This window comes from Uranotaenia lowii, chromosome 2, assembly GCF_029784155.1.
Source record: "Uranotaenia lowii strain MFRU-FL chromosome 2, ASM2978415v1, whole genome shotgun sequence".
In the NCBI taxonomy this organism is placed as follows: domain Eukaryota; kingdom Metazoa; phylum Arthropoda; class Insecta; order Diptera; family Culicidae; genus Uranotaenia; species Uranotaenia lowii.
In genome coordinates this window covers 318,950,699-318,968,194 of record NC_073692.1, presented here as the reverse complement: position 1 = coordinate 318,968,194, position 17,496 = coordinate 318,950,699, and the positions used below count along the sequence as shown (strand labels likewise).

The 17,496-nt window shown below is 33.9% G+C and overlaps 1 protein-coding gene across 1 annotated transcript; it reads right to left on the bottom strand.

The window, feature by feature from the left end:
• Nucleotides 1–2,650: 2,650 nt before the first annotated feature.
• LOC129742909 (uncharacterized) lies at nucleotides 2,651–3,844 on the bottom strand. The gene has a single exon (XM_055734851.1). It carries the CDS (start codon nucleotides 3,842–3,844, stop codon nucleotides 2,651–2,653), a length of 1,194 nt encoding a protein of 397 aa, XP_055590826.1.
• Nucleotides 3,845–17,496: the final 13,652 nt, after the last annotated feature.

The window sequence follows — 17,496 nt, the reverse complement described above, 5'->3', positions numbered from 1 at the left end:
CTGTGTGTTGTTTGTCCATTCAAGGCCATGAATTCATACGTGCGCATAAAAAACGCCGGTAAACGCCGGCCGGCGTACAACAACAATTGCATGCAGTTGCGTCAGCCAGCCGCCAGTGGAAATTTCCGTTGCGCACACAGATGTGTGTATTCGTATGAATAAAACAATCATCCAATCCAAGCAACCAGCGTGTTCGCCACTCGATTCAGTTCCTTTCAAGTTTCCGGCCAATTAAGACGTGGCTCCTTAAGAAGTTAAGATTCCTTCCTACAAGTTTAAGTTTTTTCCTACGAGATTCCTTCCTACGAGTTTCTTCCTTCCAAGTTAAGTTTTCCTCCTTTGAGTTATGTTTCCTACAAATAAGTTTAAGTGTAAATAGTGTAAATAAAACTGTACATAGAGAACAATTCAGTGCCTCGTTATTAGTCAAATTCCCTCCAATTAACATCCGGTGAATTGTGTCTTCGGACTTTTCGAACGGTCCCCAAAGTCGAGCAAAATTACAGTCCACGGCTTTTTCAAACTTATTTGGTAGTTTTTCGATTTAAGAGAGGTTTTTCACAAATAACTTTATGCACAGTTTGTTACACAAGCATCTATGCACACTTTGTGCTGATCGCAGATAATTTTAGTTATGAAAAACAGGCAATAAAGTCGAAATGAACCGGAGCACTTAAAAAATTAGGCTAGGCACATCTCTTCTTCTTCTTTAGATGTGAAGATTAAGATTCAAGATTCAGAATCAGATTTTAGATTCAGATTCTAGATTCAGATTCAAGATTCAAATTCAAGATTCAGATTCAAGATTCAGATTCAATATTAAGATTCTAGATTCAGATTCAAGATTCCAATTCAAGATTCAGATTCAAGATTCAGATTCAAGATTCTGATTCAAGATTCAGATTCAAGATTCAAGATTCAGATTCAAGATTCAGATTCAAGATTCAGATTCAAGATTCAGATTCAAGATTCAGATTCAGGATTCAGATGCAAGATTCAGATTCAAGATTCAGATTCAAGATTAAGATTCAAGATTCAGATTTAAGATGCAAGATGCAGATTAAAGATTCACATTAAAATTTCTAATAATTAGTTAAAATTCAAGATTATTTTGTAGCTAATAAATGCAATTTTATAAATACTCGTTTTCCTGTAACTGATACGTGAATAGTTCAAGAAAAAGTAACTTTGAATTCTGCTCCCGCGCTACAAGAAACGGAAGCCTGTAACTGTCGGCTTATGAGCTGATTGAAATTGGTCCCTCGCCATTCGCCCGGGAAGCCAAGATCGAAAGCCACGGCCAAGCCTCGGGATTCGAGGCTTTGGGATTCCAACCATCAATTGATAATACCTATCGGATAAAACGGAACGGAATCTCCCTGAAAAAGAAAAAAATCATCCCTGCTTACGACGTGATCAAAGACGGATAATCGTTTTGATCAGAAGTTATTGTATCGGACAGCCAGTGGTCGACGGTTGGGTTCGATTCAACAACAGGAACCATTTTTCGTTCGTCCCTACATTTGGTCTTCAATTAACTACCGGTGGCCGGAAAATGGCCACCGAAATTTTCCCGTACTCAATTCAGAGAAAAAACGGCAGGGGACCGGATGGGATATTCCCAAGGGAGACTTCCGCACATGTGAAGATGGGTAATTGAAATAGATGGAATTTCGAGAAAGGTGTTTCCGAAATTGAAAGGCCCTGTTAATACATACTTGATACTTTCCATGATAAATTTTATTGCAAATGAGAATGGACAGTAATATTAGGACCGAGAAAAATAAATGATTGTTTTCCATTCCCAATGTTGCAATTGATAATTATTTAAAATCTCGAAAGGTTAAAATTTCCATTCAGCATGATAAGTCATAATTTAAACACGTTTGACAACAAACGTGCTGCAGAGGTGTGATATCGCCAATCATCCACAGGTGCCAACCAATCTGTGATTGCGTGCACGTAATCGGATGATTTAAATTATTTAATTTTTAATTTCTTTTAGTCTCCGCGCCCACTTTTTGGTTACCAGGCTAAAGGTGTCATCCTGTTGATTAAATTCTCATAATTTAAATGGTAGAGAATTTTGTAGAATCATTAACAATGTAACCAACAGCTCTAGATATAGAACAAATATTCAAAAAATTTAATTCTAAGAATTTTACCATGACTTGTGACCTCGAAAATTAAGAACATGAAGATTCAGAAATCTTGATGACCTGCTTCAGAAAATTTTGAAAGGTTAAGAATTCATGAACTAATTTACTAAAGAACTTAAGAGTTCAAGAATTAAAGAAATAAAGATCAGCACTCGAGAACTCAAATTTCAAGAACTCAAGAACTCAACAAGTGAAGAACTTAAAAGTTCATGAGCTCAAGAGTTCGAAAACTCAAGAAATCAAGAAATCAATAACTCACGAACTCATGAACTCAAGAATTCAAGAACTCGGGAGCTCAAGATTTCAAGAATTCAACAAGTCAAGAACTCAAGAGCTCAAGAACTCTTTTTTATTTTTTTATTCATAAACTTAAATTTATTTAAGGCAGTAACTTTTATAAGTTTTAATGTGCCGAGGATTCCACTTAAAACTAATATTAAAAACAGGAGTAGGGGAAGTAGAGGAAAGGGGAAAGGGAAAGGAAAAAGGGGTTATCTGGGTATTTGCTTGCGATTCTGTTGTGCGATGGTACTCGCACGAAGATCATAATTAAAATTTGTCCTTTCCTCACTGACAACTTCATTCACTGAAGAAGGGTGAGAAGCAACCGGAGGGGAGCTGGAAGAATTTCCTTCGATGAGAACTTTTTCTGTTACTGCTGGTGACGATACGTTCTTCTTCCGAGGCGGAGAAGTGCAATCCGATAATTTGTTGGTTTGCTGCGCTGATTGTGGAATTGTTGCTGGCTGTTGATGAACTCTTTTCTGCTGGGTGGTTTGCTGCTGCGGTTTCTTTTCTTCTGGTAGTGTTTTGTGTTGTGGTGTGTTCGATGAAGTAGATTGTTTTGGCTGGTTTTGGGTGACTCTTGCGTACGTTGGTAATGCGTTTTTATTTTCGGCTAGTCTTCGGGCGGATGAAATCGAAATATTGCTATCGGTGCTAAGTTTCAGTATTACTTCTTCTTTTTTCCATACCGGACAATCCCGAGAAACGGGAGCGTGCGGTCCTTTGCAGTTCTGACAAAACGGTTTTGATTTTGATGGGCAATTTTCGCTTTCATGCTGGCCTGAGCAAACATTACAAGCTTTTGGATTCTGACAACGGCTTTTCGGATGACCATACAGCAAGCAGTTTCTGCAGAGCAACGGTAAAGGGTAATAGGGGCGAGTGCGTACACGGAGGAGACCAAAGTCAATGAACTCTGGTACCACCGACGAGTTTATAGTCAGAATCAGTGTGGATGTGCCTACTATTCCTGTCGACGTTTTTTTAGTTATTCTGCGAACCTCAGTGATGTCTTGCGATGCTAGTTCCTTCTTAAGATCTTCCTCTGACATTTCATCTACTTCCGAGCAACGGATCACAAATTTTCGAATATTCAATTTCGGGTGGCGTCCAATTTCAATTGCTGTTCCATCGAGAAGATGCTTTAAGGTGGCAATCTTTCGAACTTGATCTAAACTTCGAATTTTTAGCACGTACCAGTTATTATTCTTCTCGAAAAAGGCTCCTTCGATTTTTCCAGCATGTTGTTCTATCGTTCTTCCGATAACGAATGGGTTTTTCGGGAAACTCGCTCCTCCACGTCCTCTGAGCACAAGGTAATACAATTGTCCATGGATATTTTTTGGATCCATCCATTCCGGAACAGTCCGGTTAGGGTGGTCACCCGGTGACGGGCTCATCACCACAACTAATCCACTAAGCAAACAAAGCCTTTCAACGCGATGGGAAAGAAAAAATCCAACCGATCTCTTCGAAGGCAGAGAAACAACTCGACTCAAGAACTCAAGAGCTTAAAAACTCAAGAGCTCAAGAACTCAAGATTTAAAAAACTCAAGAACTCAGGAGTTTAAAAACTCAAGAGCTCAAGAACTCAAGATTTAAAAAACTCAAGAACTCAGGAGCTTAAAAACTCAAGAGCTCAAGATTTAAAAAACTCAAGAACTCAAGAACTCTGGAACTCAAGAACTCAAGAAGTCGAGATCTCAAGAACACAAGAACTCAAGAACTGAAGAACTCAAGAACTCAAGAACTCAAGAACTCAAGAACTCAAGAACTCAAGAATTCAAGAACTCAAGAACTCAAGAACTCAAGAACTTAAGAACTCAAGAGTTCAAGAATTCAAAAACTCAAGAACTCAAGAAAACAAGAACTCAAAAGCTCAAGAGCTTAAGAACTCAAGAGCTCAAGAACTCAAGAACTCAAGAACTCAAGAACTCAAGAACTCAAGAACTCTAGAACTCAAGAACTCAAGATTTCAAGAACTCAAGAACTCAAAAACTCCAGAACTCTAGATTTCAAGAACTCAAGAACTCAAGAACTCAAGAATTCAAGAACTCAAGAACTCGAGAACTCAAAAACTAAAGAACACAAGAACTCAAGAACTGAAGGATTCAAGAACTCAAGAACTGGAGAATTCAAGAGCTCAAGAACTCAAGAACTCAAAAACTTAAGGGGGGGGTAGGGTCTAACACTTTCAAAATATCGATTTTTTTATTTTTTTATTTTCTTATTGTAAAACATTTCAAGAATGTTGTGTCAAATTTTCAAGTCAATTGAAGCAAAACTGTAGAAGTTATAGGCCTTTATCTCCTCCTATCTAATACTGCAAGGAAGCAAGAGCAGAAACTTCAAACGCGTTTTTCTCGAAAGCGCATTTTTGAAGTTCGTGGACATCGTCATTTGAAAACTACTTATCCGATTCTTTTCAAATTTGGAGCATATTTTCTACATATTAAATACCAGACCCCAACGTTTTTCTTTTTTTGTTTTTTTACTTTGGGGAGATTTTACAGATAAAAAATGGCGGATTTTTTCGTGAAAAAACGTAGTTTTTACTTCAAACAGCCACAAAAAATTTAATAAAAATTTTTTTAATTTAAATAAAAACGTTGGGGTCCAGAAAAACATCTATTAAAAATATTTTGCTCTGATTTTTTGACTTCAGATGATTCTGTGCTGAGATACAGTGTCCACCGCAAATCCTGTTTTTTAAAAAGCATCCTCGAAAATGATCCGTCACCGGCTCATTTTTTAATATTTTTCTGCGAAAAAATTACTAAATGTTCTTTTAACAATGCTTTGTACAATGCAAAAAATTTGAATACATTTGATTGAACGATAGCTCTAGAAAAAAATCGTGAAAATGGTGATTTTTTTACCCGTTAGACCCTACCCCCCCCTTAAGAGCTCAAGAGCTCAAGAACTCAAGAACTTAAGAATTCAAGAAAACAAGAACTCAAGAGCTCAAAAACTCAAGAATTGAAGAGCTCAAGAACTCAGGAATTCAAAAACTCAAGAACTTAAGAGTTCAAGAACTCCAGAGCTTACGAACTCAAACACTCAAGAACTCAAACAGTCAAGAACTCAAGAACTCAAGAACTCAAGAACTGAAGAGCTCAAAAACTTATGAAATCAAAAACTCAAGAACAAAAGAATTCAAGAAGTCAAGAACTCAAGAATTCAAGAACTCAAGAGCTCAAGAACTCCAGAACTTCAGAAATCATGAACTTAAGAGCTCAAGAACTCAAAAACTCAAGAACTGAAGAACTTAAAAATTCAAAATCTCAGGAACTCAAGAACTCAAAAACACAAGAACTCAAGAACTTAACTCAAGAACTTAAGAATTCAAGAACTCAAAGATCCAAGAACTAAAGAAATCAAGAGCTCAAAAACTCAATAACTTTAAATCTCAAACAATTAAAAACTCTATTCTTCAAGAACTCAGGAAACCAAGAACTTAAGAACTCAATTATTCAAGAACTCAGAAACTCAAGAACTCAAAAGCTCAAGGTTTTGAGAACTCAAGAACTCAAGATCTCAAGAATTCAAGAACTTAAAATCCATGAGTTCAAGAACCTCAAAACCTCAAGAACTCAAAACACAAGAACTCAAGAACTACATAGCTACCTCAAGAGCTTAATAGTTCAAGAACTCAAAAATCAATAGCTCAAGAACTCAAGAACTCAAGAACTTAAGAACTCAAGAACTCACGAATTCAAGAATTCAAGATCTCAAGAACTCAAAAACTCAAGAACTCAAGAACTCAAGAACTCATGAACTCAAGAAGAGCTCAAGAGCTCATGAACTCGAGAATTCAAGAGCTTAAGTACTCAAGAACTCAAGAAATCAAGAACTTAAGAACTCAGGAACTCAAGAACTGAAGAGCTCAAGAGCTCATTAGTTCATGAACTCAAAAATTCAAGAGCTCAAGAACTCAAGAGGTCAGGAACTCAAGAACTCAAGTGTTCAAGAACTCAAGTGTTCAAGAACTCAAGAACTCAAGAACTCGAGAGCTCAAGAACGCAAGAACTCAAGAATTCAAGATCTCAAGAACTCAAGAACTTGGGAATCTATGAACTCAAGAACTCAAGAACTCATGAACTCAAGAACTTGAGAACTCAAGAACTCAAGAACTCAAGAACTCAAGAACTCAAGAACTCAAGATCTCAAGAACTCAAAACCTCAAGAACTTGGAAATTCAAGAACTCAAGAAGTCAAGAACTCAAATACTATAATACTCAATAGCTCAATAGCTCAAGAACTCAACAACTCAAGTTGTACTCGTGAACCAAGAACTAATGAACTCAAAAATTTAGGAACTTCAGAACTCAAGGACTCAAAGACATCAGAATCTAAAACTCAAGAACTTAAGAGTCCAAGAAGTTAGGTAATTAAAAAAAAACAAAAACTTAAGAACTCAAGAATTCAAAAACTTAAGAGCTCAAGAATTCGGAAACCCAAGATCTCGAGAATTCCAGAACTTGGGAACTCAGAAACTCATGAGCCCAATAGCTCAAGAACTCAGGAACTTACATGCCCAAAAAATTATTAATCCAAGATCTCAAGAGCTTAAGATCTCAAGAGCTCAAGTACTCATGAATCCAAGACCTCAAGAGTTCAAGAACTCAAGAGTTCAAAAACTCAAGAGCGCAAGGACTCAAAAAGTTATCATCTTGAGATCTCCAGATTCAAGAACAGATGATTTAACAAAATCAGAACTTCAAATCTCATGAACTGCTCAACTGCTCTTTTTTTTGCTCGGCAGTTTTTATTTTTTTGAAAGAAATCTTTCAATCTTTATTTAAAGCTAAATTGAAGACAATTTTTTTAGACTTATGTATTGAAACTTTTTATTCCAAAAAATGAATTCTTTTCAAGCCAAATTAAAACCAATTGAGAACAATAAACGCCAAGAAATTAAATATTTATTGCATTAACCTTTCACTTACGAACGATTACCCAACAACTTTTGGGATCGGTTGACGCGCTGGCCGGCCACCCGAGTGCACCGGAAATTTATAATAATTACTTTGGGAACTGACCCGAAAGCAATAGTCCACATTGTTGGATCGCGTAGCAACGGTTGCGTATTTACCTTCATAGTTACCTACTATTCCTACTCGAAACTTCCAGCAGCTCTCAGGTTCAATTGGGTATATTTTATTCAACCTCAGCGGCACGCACAAGTGTATTGCATATATGTACATTTTTCCATAACAAATTATGCAATAAACGTATTTTGAGTATCACTTGTATGGCCGAGTTTTTTGTTCCATTTTTTCCGGATCACCGTGAGGGAAATTGGGTAAAATCAGCGTTGGAAAGAGATATGAAAAATAAATTAATGAGCGGTTTCCGATAGCAGTAGATAAATATGCGAATTTATTATAATGGTAGCCCTTCCCGGGGGAGCAATTTTCGACATCAGCGTGACCGGATCTGCCGATAGAGATCGGTACTCCAAAACTCTTCGTTAAAAGTATTCTTACGAAGAATAAGAAGTTTTTTTTTAATTTTCTGTTAATATCATTTCCACATATTGCCATACATATTTCAGATTTGAAAATATTCCTTTATTTTTAAAATTTCAATATACTTCACTCTCTGGAGCCGTTGGAACCAATGGGATAAACTGTGAATAAAAAAAACTGTCAATACAGCACTAAACCAAAATTTTCATAACGGACACTTTCAAAGCTAAGATAGCAGAAAACTATCTTCATTTTTTGCATTAATTGGTACTTTTTGATGATCAAATTCTATTATACTAATAAATAAACTCGTTCGTAAAAAAAACATACAATTTAGGTCAAAGATACCCCAAAATTATGTTGAAAAATTGTTCGTTCAATAACGAGATTATTCCATATGAAATTCCTAGTAAACCGTCGAACGAGGCATCATGTAACAGCGGGATTACATCTAACATTGGTATACCACAGCAATTTTCAATTTAATATAATGTTATCTAGGTATGATTCAATGATTTGAAAATGATGATGACATAAGCCGCATAATAATTATTCTACTTGAACTACTTGAATTCTAGTACCATTTCTAGTAGTAGTTCTGGAGCATCCAAGTAGAATATGGCAAATTTGCAAATGCATATATATGAGTGAGTGTAAGTTACAAAATGCATTTTATTATCTTAAATGCATTTTTAGGAGTTTTCTATATCTCAATGAAATGCTTCATTTTTATTTTATAAGAAAATATTAAATTTTAAACAGACTTCCGACAAGGGAAAGTAAAGTACGAAAAGCGATGATTCGGATAGGGCTCGACAAAAGACTGCAATTAAAAAAGAAATACGTCTATTCACAATGGAATCATTGAATAAAGAATATTTGCTCAACTTACCTATTCCTATCACCTCCAGTTTCTCTGGAAGGCACAATCGACCGACGCGCTCAGACGCCATTCTGTTTAAAAATGATTGCTGTTTGAGATTATTAATAATATTTTTTTAAATTTTTTTTTGTTTTATTATTTTACTATCAATCATAAATAATGAATAATTATAAATTTTTAATCAATTATATTACTCTATTAAAATTATGCATCGATAATTAAAAAAATATTTTTTTTATGTATTTACTTTTTGTTCACGGTATAACTAAGTGTTAAAAAAGATTAGAATAAGATGAAAGATGTTGAAAATTCTTAAAATATTTTTTCCCAAAGAATATAACATTTCTCCGAAATCACCGATAAAATAATTTCATAAAATAAATTCACGGCGATTAAATCGTCATTTCAAACATTTTTGACAAGTTTTGTCCTAATTCCAGTATTTTGCGGAAATAGGAAAAATTCATAAAAAAAATCCTTTTCATATTTTTTTTTCCAGAAGTCAAAACCACTCACGGTCTTGAGGAAAGTTGATCATTGTGCCTATATTTTCGAAATATATTTTTTTTAAGTTTCATCCAAAAAGTGCAAAAATTTATTTTAGTTTCTAGTTTATAGTTATCTCGAAAAAAAAACTGATAGCGTCCCCAAGATATTCAAAATTATTTCTAAAAATCGTTGCTTCTCGGAAAATTATGAATTTTGTTGCCATGTGCTTTGTAAAAAAAATCTATTTTTATTATAACGTACACTGCCCAGCAAACATAAAATCGCATTACAATGATAACTCATGTCATGTCAACGTAACGTAACTCAACTAACGCAAGTAAAAGGTCGTAAAAATCTTTACTCGAAGTAGGATTAAATGTTTTAAATCGGATATGATAAAAAGTCCGCCACGACAACGATCAAAAATTTGTTCTGATGAAGATACAAAATCTAGAATAATACCATAAATTGATATCAGTTTTTATTATAAACACAATTCAGAATTAAAGTGCAGAATCTCAATCACCTTCGAAAGATTGATTCAAATTACAAATAAATACCTCCTTTTTTAATTAATACCTACAAAGGGATTTGAATAGTCGACAAAATTAAATGAACAATGAAGATTTTTAATTCCTTGTAATGAACATAACAATAAAGAACATGATTCCAATATAAGAATTCAAATCAAATTCAGTTTAAGGATAAAATAGAAAAAAATAAATAAAACAGAATTCAACAATAAAAGGATTTGAAAAGAAATCCAGTGCCAGAGCTAGTTTCAGTCATCCAGATAAGAACTCTCAACAATTCTTTAATTTGAAAAACAAAAATCTAATCTCGCCTTGAATGGATAAATTGAATTTTTTGTCATTTTTTTTATTAGAAACGGCTCAGACTTTATGAAAAATATTGAGCATTGTAATATTCAATCATATCATTGATGATGTCTCAGACATAACAAGCAGATCTAAAAGTACTCAAAAACTCGGAAATCGAATGTTGACAGATAGTTATGAATTTGAAATTTGAATACCGTATTCGTTATTTGTCATCAGATTTTCAAAACTCAGGGATCAAGCTCGGTACTTGAATTAAAAAATATAAGTATTAGGATTATTGATAAATTGTAGTTACAAAACTGTCAAATTTGGAATTCATCTCATAATATTGAAAAAATATATTCTTATCAATTAAAAGAAGTTTTGATTTGTGTGCCTTATAAAACATTTGATTTGTAAATATTTATTGCTTTGTCGAAAGTCTGAAGGCATGAAACATAACTCTACCATTTTTCCGTTTGCTTAACCCATATGACACATTCCACCGTGACGTGAAATCGCTTTTCCGGACTTTTCTGCACTGTTATCATTCTAGAAGTCAACCAATTTACTTGAAAATGAAAAAAAAAATTGTTGCAAACGGTCGCAAATTGAATTTCCTTCAAAATGAATATAATTTGGTCATTTTAAAATTTAAATTGTTTATGTTGTGATTAATTACTTTTGTGACGTGAACTCACGCTAGAATTAACCATTTCGGACTTCAGTACATACATCTTTGATTTTCTGTTCTCTCTGTGGAAATAGAATATCGGTGTCTCCAAATGAGTTGTAAAGAAAACAATTACCCACAATTTGATGTACGGAGCTTCTCGATTGAACGACAACGACCGAAGTTACGCTTATTTGAAGTTGTTACTACTTACTATTTGAAGTTTTGACGTGAATTCACTTAGTTCAAACAGAACAGGGTAGTTGACTGAATTCACGTCACGAAATATAAAGTTATACTGTGGTTATACTGAACCATTCTTTGGAGTCTTCAAATTTCATGTACACTTTCAAATACGATATTTTGTTGTTTCGACTTTTACAATCATAAATTTTCAGTATCTGCACCTAACTTTTTCCTTATTTTGATTGGTACTTGAATAGCAACATATTGAGGGATCATATATTAAAATCACTACTGTCTTCATTCAGAGATTCACGAAAAAAAATTTAATTTTTTTTCTAGCTTTTTATATTTTTATTTGAAAATAATGAACTTATTAAAAAAGTCAACTAAATAATGCTCGATTTATAAAAATTCGACCATCTGGAGGGTCAAAACAGCTTTCAGAGCACATTTTTCATATAAAATTTAACAAAAAATCAAATTTTGTGACGTGAATTCATTCATTCGCGCTGTTGTAACTCAGCTAGATTCCAGACGATTTCTTTAAATTTTAGAGTTTTAGAATCGTCTTATCATTTTCAAAGAAAATCTCATGTTTTTATTACAAAAAAGTCAGAATTTTCTCGTTAAATTAAAAACTTCCCTATATTGTGACGTGAATTCACTCATTTACGACTGATTTTGTTCGCTTTTCAAACCAATTACATTGAATATAAACAAATTCTCTTTTCTACAAAATGAAGCCGTGTTTTTTGGCTTCTGAACATACTAAAAATATTTCCGAAAAAAAAATCATCCATATATTAAAATTAATGATTTTGTAAAAGTTGTCAAAAACACCACTTTTTTCAACAAAAAAACTGATTTTCAAAATCATCTAAAACATGTGTAAAAAAACTTTTTTCTCTTTTTTCCGTTGTTTTTTTGTGATTTGAATTATCAAAATTATAGATAATTTTGAGATTGTTTGATACGTGAACGGATAAAAACCACTTTTGAGCGGTACAAGCGCGTGGAATGTGTCATATGAGGCCTTCAACGAACAACGAAAACTTTAATAGAACACTTAAATGTCGAATACTTATGTCCATTAGTGTAGGTTATTGAACTTTTAATACTTTCATAAATCAACGTATTTATCACCTTCAGTGCTAGTTGTTGCTTAATTTTGCGTTTAATAAACCTAGCGATTTACACTGTTAAAATTCTTGACCAATCTTTTCGTGATATTTGATTTATTTTGGGTATTAATTTAAACTTTTGTTTTCGGACATTGAACTGGCACTTAAATTCCTGTGCCTGTATTACAACTACCTACTGATTTTGGAAGATTATGACATCCTGAACTTGAACCTTTTGCTACACAGCAAAAATTTTTTAAAAATATACGGAATCAAAAATGAGAGCGATCCATTTTTTTTTCCGAGTGTAATTGAAAAAACATATAATTTTACACTCTTTTTAATTTATTTTTAATTGATGTAACTTTACATTTCCTGATCAAAAAATAAAGTTTTCATCTAAATACATCTAAAGCAATAAAAAAAAATACAGATCGACTGTTTTCGCGGCATAAGTTCAATAATTTTGACTCAGGATGGTGTTATTATTTTTCGAACGGCCAAAAAAGTAGTAGCAGTTTGCGGTAGTTTAATCTTCCTAGGCCGTTCGCAAAATTTTGAACAAATTATTTTTTGCTTGTTTTGACTATTAAATTGATTTCGTTCCACTGGTCACATATCTTGACCAATATTTATGAATTTAGATTCATTGTTTAGGAACTTTATTCAAAATTTTAAATATATAAAACTTAAATCGATTTCACTTAGCAGATGACCTATAGAATGCTTTGAACAGAAAAACGACATCATTTTAAAATTCCTATATCTGCAGTATATGTTGGTGTATTAAATTTTTTTATATGTTTTGAAATTGTGAAAAATAAACCTTTTTAAACATATATAAAAATTTTAGGGTCCCATGGGAGTTCTGTTCGCGATCTTGGAATTACCGAAAAAAAAATTCTCACTTTTCAAAACAGGTAACATTTTTTCTTAGCAGCGTTGTATTCCATTCATAATTGAAGCGGTTTTCAAAATTCAAATTGTAGTTTTATTTTGATAACATGATTATCATTTTCACTGAATACACATAGTATCTCAATTTATGTAAATTTTATGTTACAAATAAAAATCATAGAAGATGCCACCGAAATTATTTTGCAAAATGAGGATTCTAAAAAATATCTTAAAACATTTCTGAACTAGGTCTCTGTAACTTTGAAAAGCTGAAAAACAATCAAATCGATGAAGACAATGACTTAGCAATGAATTACGTAAAAATATTCATACGTATCAGCACAAACACCCCAACGTAGCCATGCGGTCGATTCCTTCAGTCTGTTATAGGAAGGCAGATTTTGAGAGCACGGCCGGGAGAGCCATGGATTTTGTTCTATTTAAGCTCTCCCGGGGGGTTGTGTTTGCTTGCTGCAAAACGTTTGAAAATCTGGACGAATTCCGATATCTTTAAGTAAATTCGGAAAACGTTGCTACAAATTTTTGAAAAACCACATAAACAGCATATCAATCGATTGTAGAGATTAAATTCTACCATTGGGTGTATAAAAAGTGGGCAGGTTTGATGAAAAGTTTTAAGAAATCACGATAACAAAATGAGAAATATGCGCATCATAAAAGACGGGTTCGAAAATCACGATTTTTTTCTTGTTTTCATTCTCGTATTACGAATAACAGTAATATTTGAGATACTATGTGTTTTGAGTGAAAATGATGATCATGTTATCAAAATAAAAATAAAATTTGAATTTTGGAAATCGGTTCAGTTAAGAATGAGATACAACACTGCAAAGCAAAAGTTCATAAAAAATGCTTTTTTCAGAAAATCCACGCTAGCGACCAAAAATTCCATATGACCTTCAATTTTTATATATGTATGTTTAAAAAGATTTATTTTTCACAATTTCAAAACATATAAAACAAATTCAATACGTCAAAGCAATTAGAAGACATGGGAATACGGAGAAGACATTATTTTCGGGGTTTTTTTTTTCCATTCGGAGCAGAATCCAGACGTTCAGATAAGTTACATCCACTGAAATTTCATTCATTCAGAAACTAGAATAAATTTCCTAACTAATGAATGTAAAATCATGAAAATCGGTTAACATACATCATCAGGGGAACGCGCGCAAACTTTCGGGTCATATTGACCCGAACGGCTTATGTGTAACTTTTTTTTCGGCTTGCCAGTTGGGGCACTTCTGGTGATCACCGGAAGTTGCTTTTTCTACAGGTTATGTATCTCGTGGTTTTAGTAATATGTTCCAAATTCATATTTTTCCGATTTTTTTCAAAAGAGTTATGACGATTTTAAAGTTCGCTTCGGGTCATATTGACCCGAACGGCCGGGGAAGGTTAATGGATGCAAAAGCCAGAGAAAATCGAATCCCAAAAAAGCAATGTACACAGAATCCTTAGCGGATGAAGATGAGGTAAATATAAGAAGTGAAATTTCATAAAATAAACCAAAGATGTGGAAAATTATTTGTTTTTCTTTGTTTGTAGTTGAATCCGGAATAATGATTGTCCGGAATGGAACCCTAAACAGCTTCAAACTGGTTACGCTGACCAGTAAAATTTCATCAGGATGGTCATCTTCAAGTCTAACCATTTTCCAGCCTGGTGTTGTCCTTGATGATTGTTTGTGAATTTCCATAAATTTTCTCTCAAGCTGTTTAACGAAAATAAATGTTTCATAAAAGTGTTCAAGGTTTTCAATGGCCTCATGACATCTAAAACCTGAATATTAAATCAAAACAAAAAATATCCTACACAAGAATTCAAAAGTTTTACATCGTTGTGTATTTTTGCAAGACGATAAGCCGATCCATTTTCGGGCATCGTTTTCGATCTAAATTTACACGACTCAATAGAATTTTAGATCGAAAATTATGTTCCGTTTTTGTGTGTTTACGGGTTTTGATCACCGCCAGTTGTTGTTATCTTTTTAAGTTGATATTTTTCGGTGATTGTCGAATCAAATAATAACAATTCTTTTACGTTTCGGCCTACTGGATGATTTCAGCCATCTTCAGAAAACTGTATTTCGATAAAAATATAAAAACTTTAAATTAATACACTTTATGACTTGCAATTATTTCACTTTTTCGCACTTACAAATTGTGTCGCCGCGTGCTTCCGTTACGGCTGTCTTACTTAATTTGAATCCAAACTCTTAACTGCTTCTAACAGCTGGTGTCCAGCATTTTTAATTATTATTTAATTAACCATCCAATTGGATAAGTTGTATTATAACTGATTTTGATATAACCTAATAAAATGAGTAAGTATTTGTTATTGAAGATTTAATTGTATTTGTCGAAGATTTCGATTTGAAATAATCTTGATTTTAAATAACGGAGACAAATTTTCGTTTCTTAAAAAAATGAAGAAAAATTAACAAATAAAAAACATTTAAAACTTTTCTCAGCATTCAAAATTCATCGTGGTCTTTGGAAAAGTTTATCTTTCACTTTCGTAATATTTGCAATATTTTTGCACAAATTTTTGAAAAACAATTTTATCTGTTTTCAAAAGTTATCTAGATAACAAGAGCTAATAGAAGAAACCGTTGTTGCCTTGGGGGGTATCCATAAATTACATAACGCCTTTAGGAGGGAGCTAGAGCGTTTAGAATTGTTTTATCGGAGAAAGGGAAGTTATATTCAAGGTTACGTAACGATAAAAATGTCATTCTGCTCGGTGTTATTTAGTAAATTTAGCCAATTTTACCAGATCAGAAATAACGCTCCAAATTTTAACATTTTTTAAGCTGGATTGATTCTTTACAGACTAGTTTAACTATTAAGCACTTGGCATTGCAAGGAGTGTCCCAATTAAATTTAAATCTGCTTTTGTATTTCTGACGTGCATCAAAATCATTGCACTAGCCTTTTTTTATTTACTGAATATTATCTCAATGTTTTTCAGGAAAAAACACCTAACATCTTTGGTTTTAAAGTCAATAGAAATTTTGTTTATAATTAAACCTTTTTCAAAAAACGTATTTACGTTTACGTTACATTACGTTACGTTACGTTTAAATAAAAAAGATCTCCAACGAGCTATAACAAAACTGTCTGGCAAAAACAATCTCACTATTGTATACTTGGTTAAACACAGCTTAACACCGGACCGATGACTGAGCAGCTTCCATTCCGACCCATTCAGCGATAGGTATTTACCAGGAAGAAGGAAGCGAACGAGAAAAAAAAAACAGTAACAACTAGACGCCCGAGACGCAGACGAATGACCAAAGTCTTTCATCGAAATTACACAAATTAGTATCGCTCTAATTCAATATTCAACCATCAATCCGATCCATTGAGGGTGGGTGGGTGATGAGCTCATGAAGCAGGAGAGACCATTTTTTACTGCCGGCTTGGAATTCTCTCGGCCACCATCATTCGTTACGTGATGGAGCCGGGCTTCGGACTTCTCGGACCGGGTGAAGTGATGAAGCCAGGCCAATCCTAGCCAACCTTCTACCGCAGATCCTTGTTGGCTTTTTGACCGTCCTTGTTTGCCCATGGGTGATGAGTTTAACTTCACGGTTCATGTATTTCGCCATCCGATGAGCTACTCCACGATGCTCTACGATAAGGTAGCTACTTGTACCAGGGCAAGTTGAATGGATGGATTGATTCCTGGCGAATGAATGGTGCCTCGGTGGAATGGGAAGCATTTTTACGATTCGCCACCCACTAATCGAATGCTCGTTACAGACTAAAGCATCCGAGACTCAACAACAGCATCAGCAGCAATATTCAGGGCATCTTATTTTGACGATGGGTGATGTTGATGGGCGCTCTGAGTAGGATAGGACTGGACTAAAATGGACGGACGCAGGATACGCGCCGAGGCACATTTCGGCATCTGCTACACCAGGTCAGCCGGCGTTTGTTGTAATATCAAACCATTCATCGAAATCGGAAGCTGATGATGCAAAGAAATCGTGAAATGGGAGCCAGAAGACAAAATTGGGAAACTATTTGGAGCAGCACGCAAACATGGTGTGTAGGTAAAGGGCAATGTTTCCATTTTTTTACTCTGTCATAACTACCATGGGTAGGGTAATCTGAGACAAGAGAAGTCTTACTTACGAACGTTTCATAATACATCATAAACATTTTTAAAATTTCCAAGTTATGATTTTTTGTTAACTAAATATTTTTATTTTTAAAACTTTCTTTTTAACCCTCATCCGCATTAGAGTGTCATTTTGACGCTATTGCAAATTTGAAGGCTTGTAACCTTTTTTAGAAGCTTCAAAAACAAAATTTCTTCGGTGACTCTTGATGAATTTAAAAGTTCTTTAATATTGCATCTTAACTTTTTTTTATGGACGAACCCTGGAAGCCTGGACAAAAAAACTCCCTTTTCCGACTTAGAGTGTCAATCTGACACTCCAAAAGTAAAATCTTTCTAAGTCGTTTGAACTATAAGTA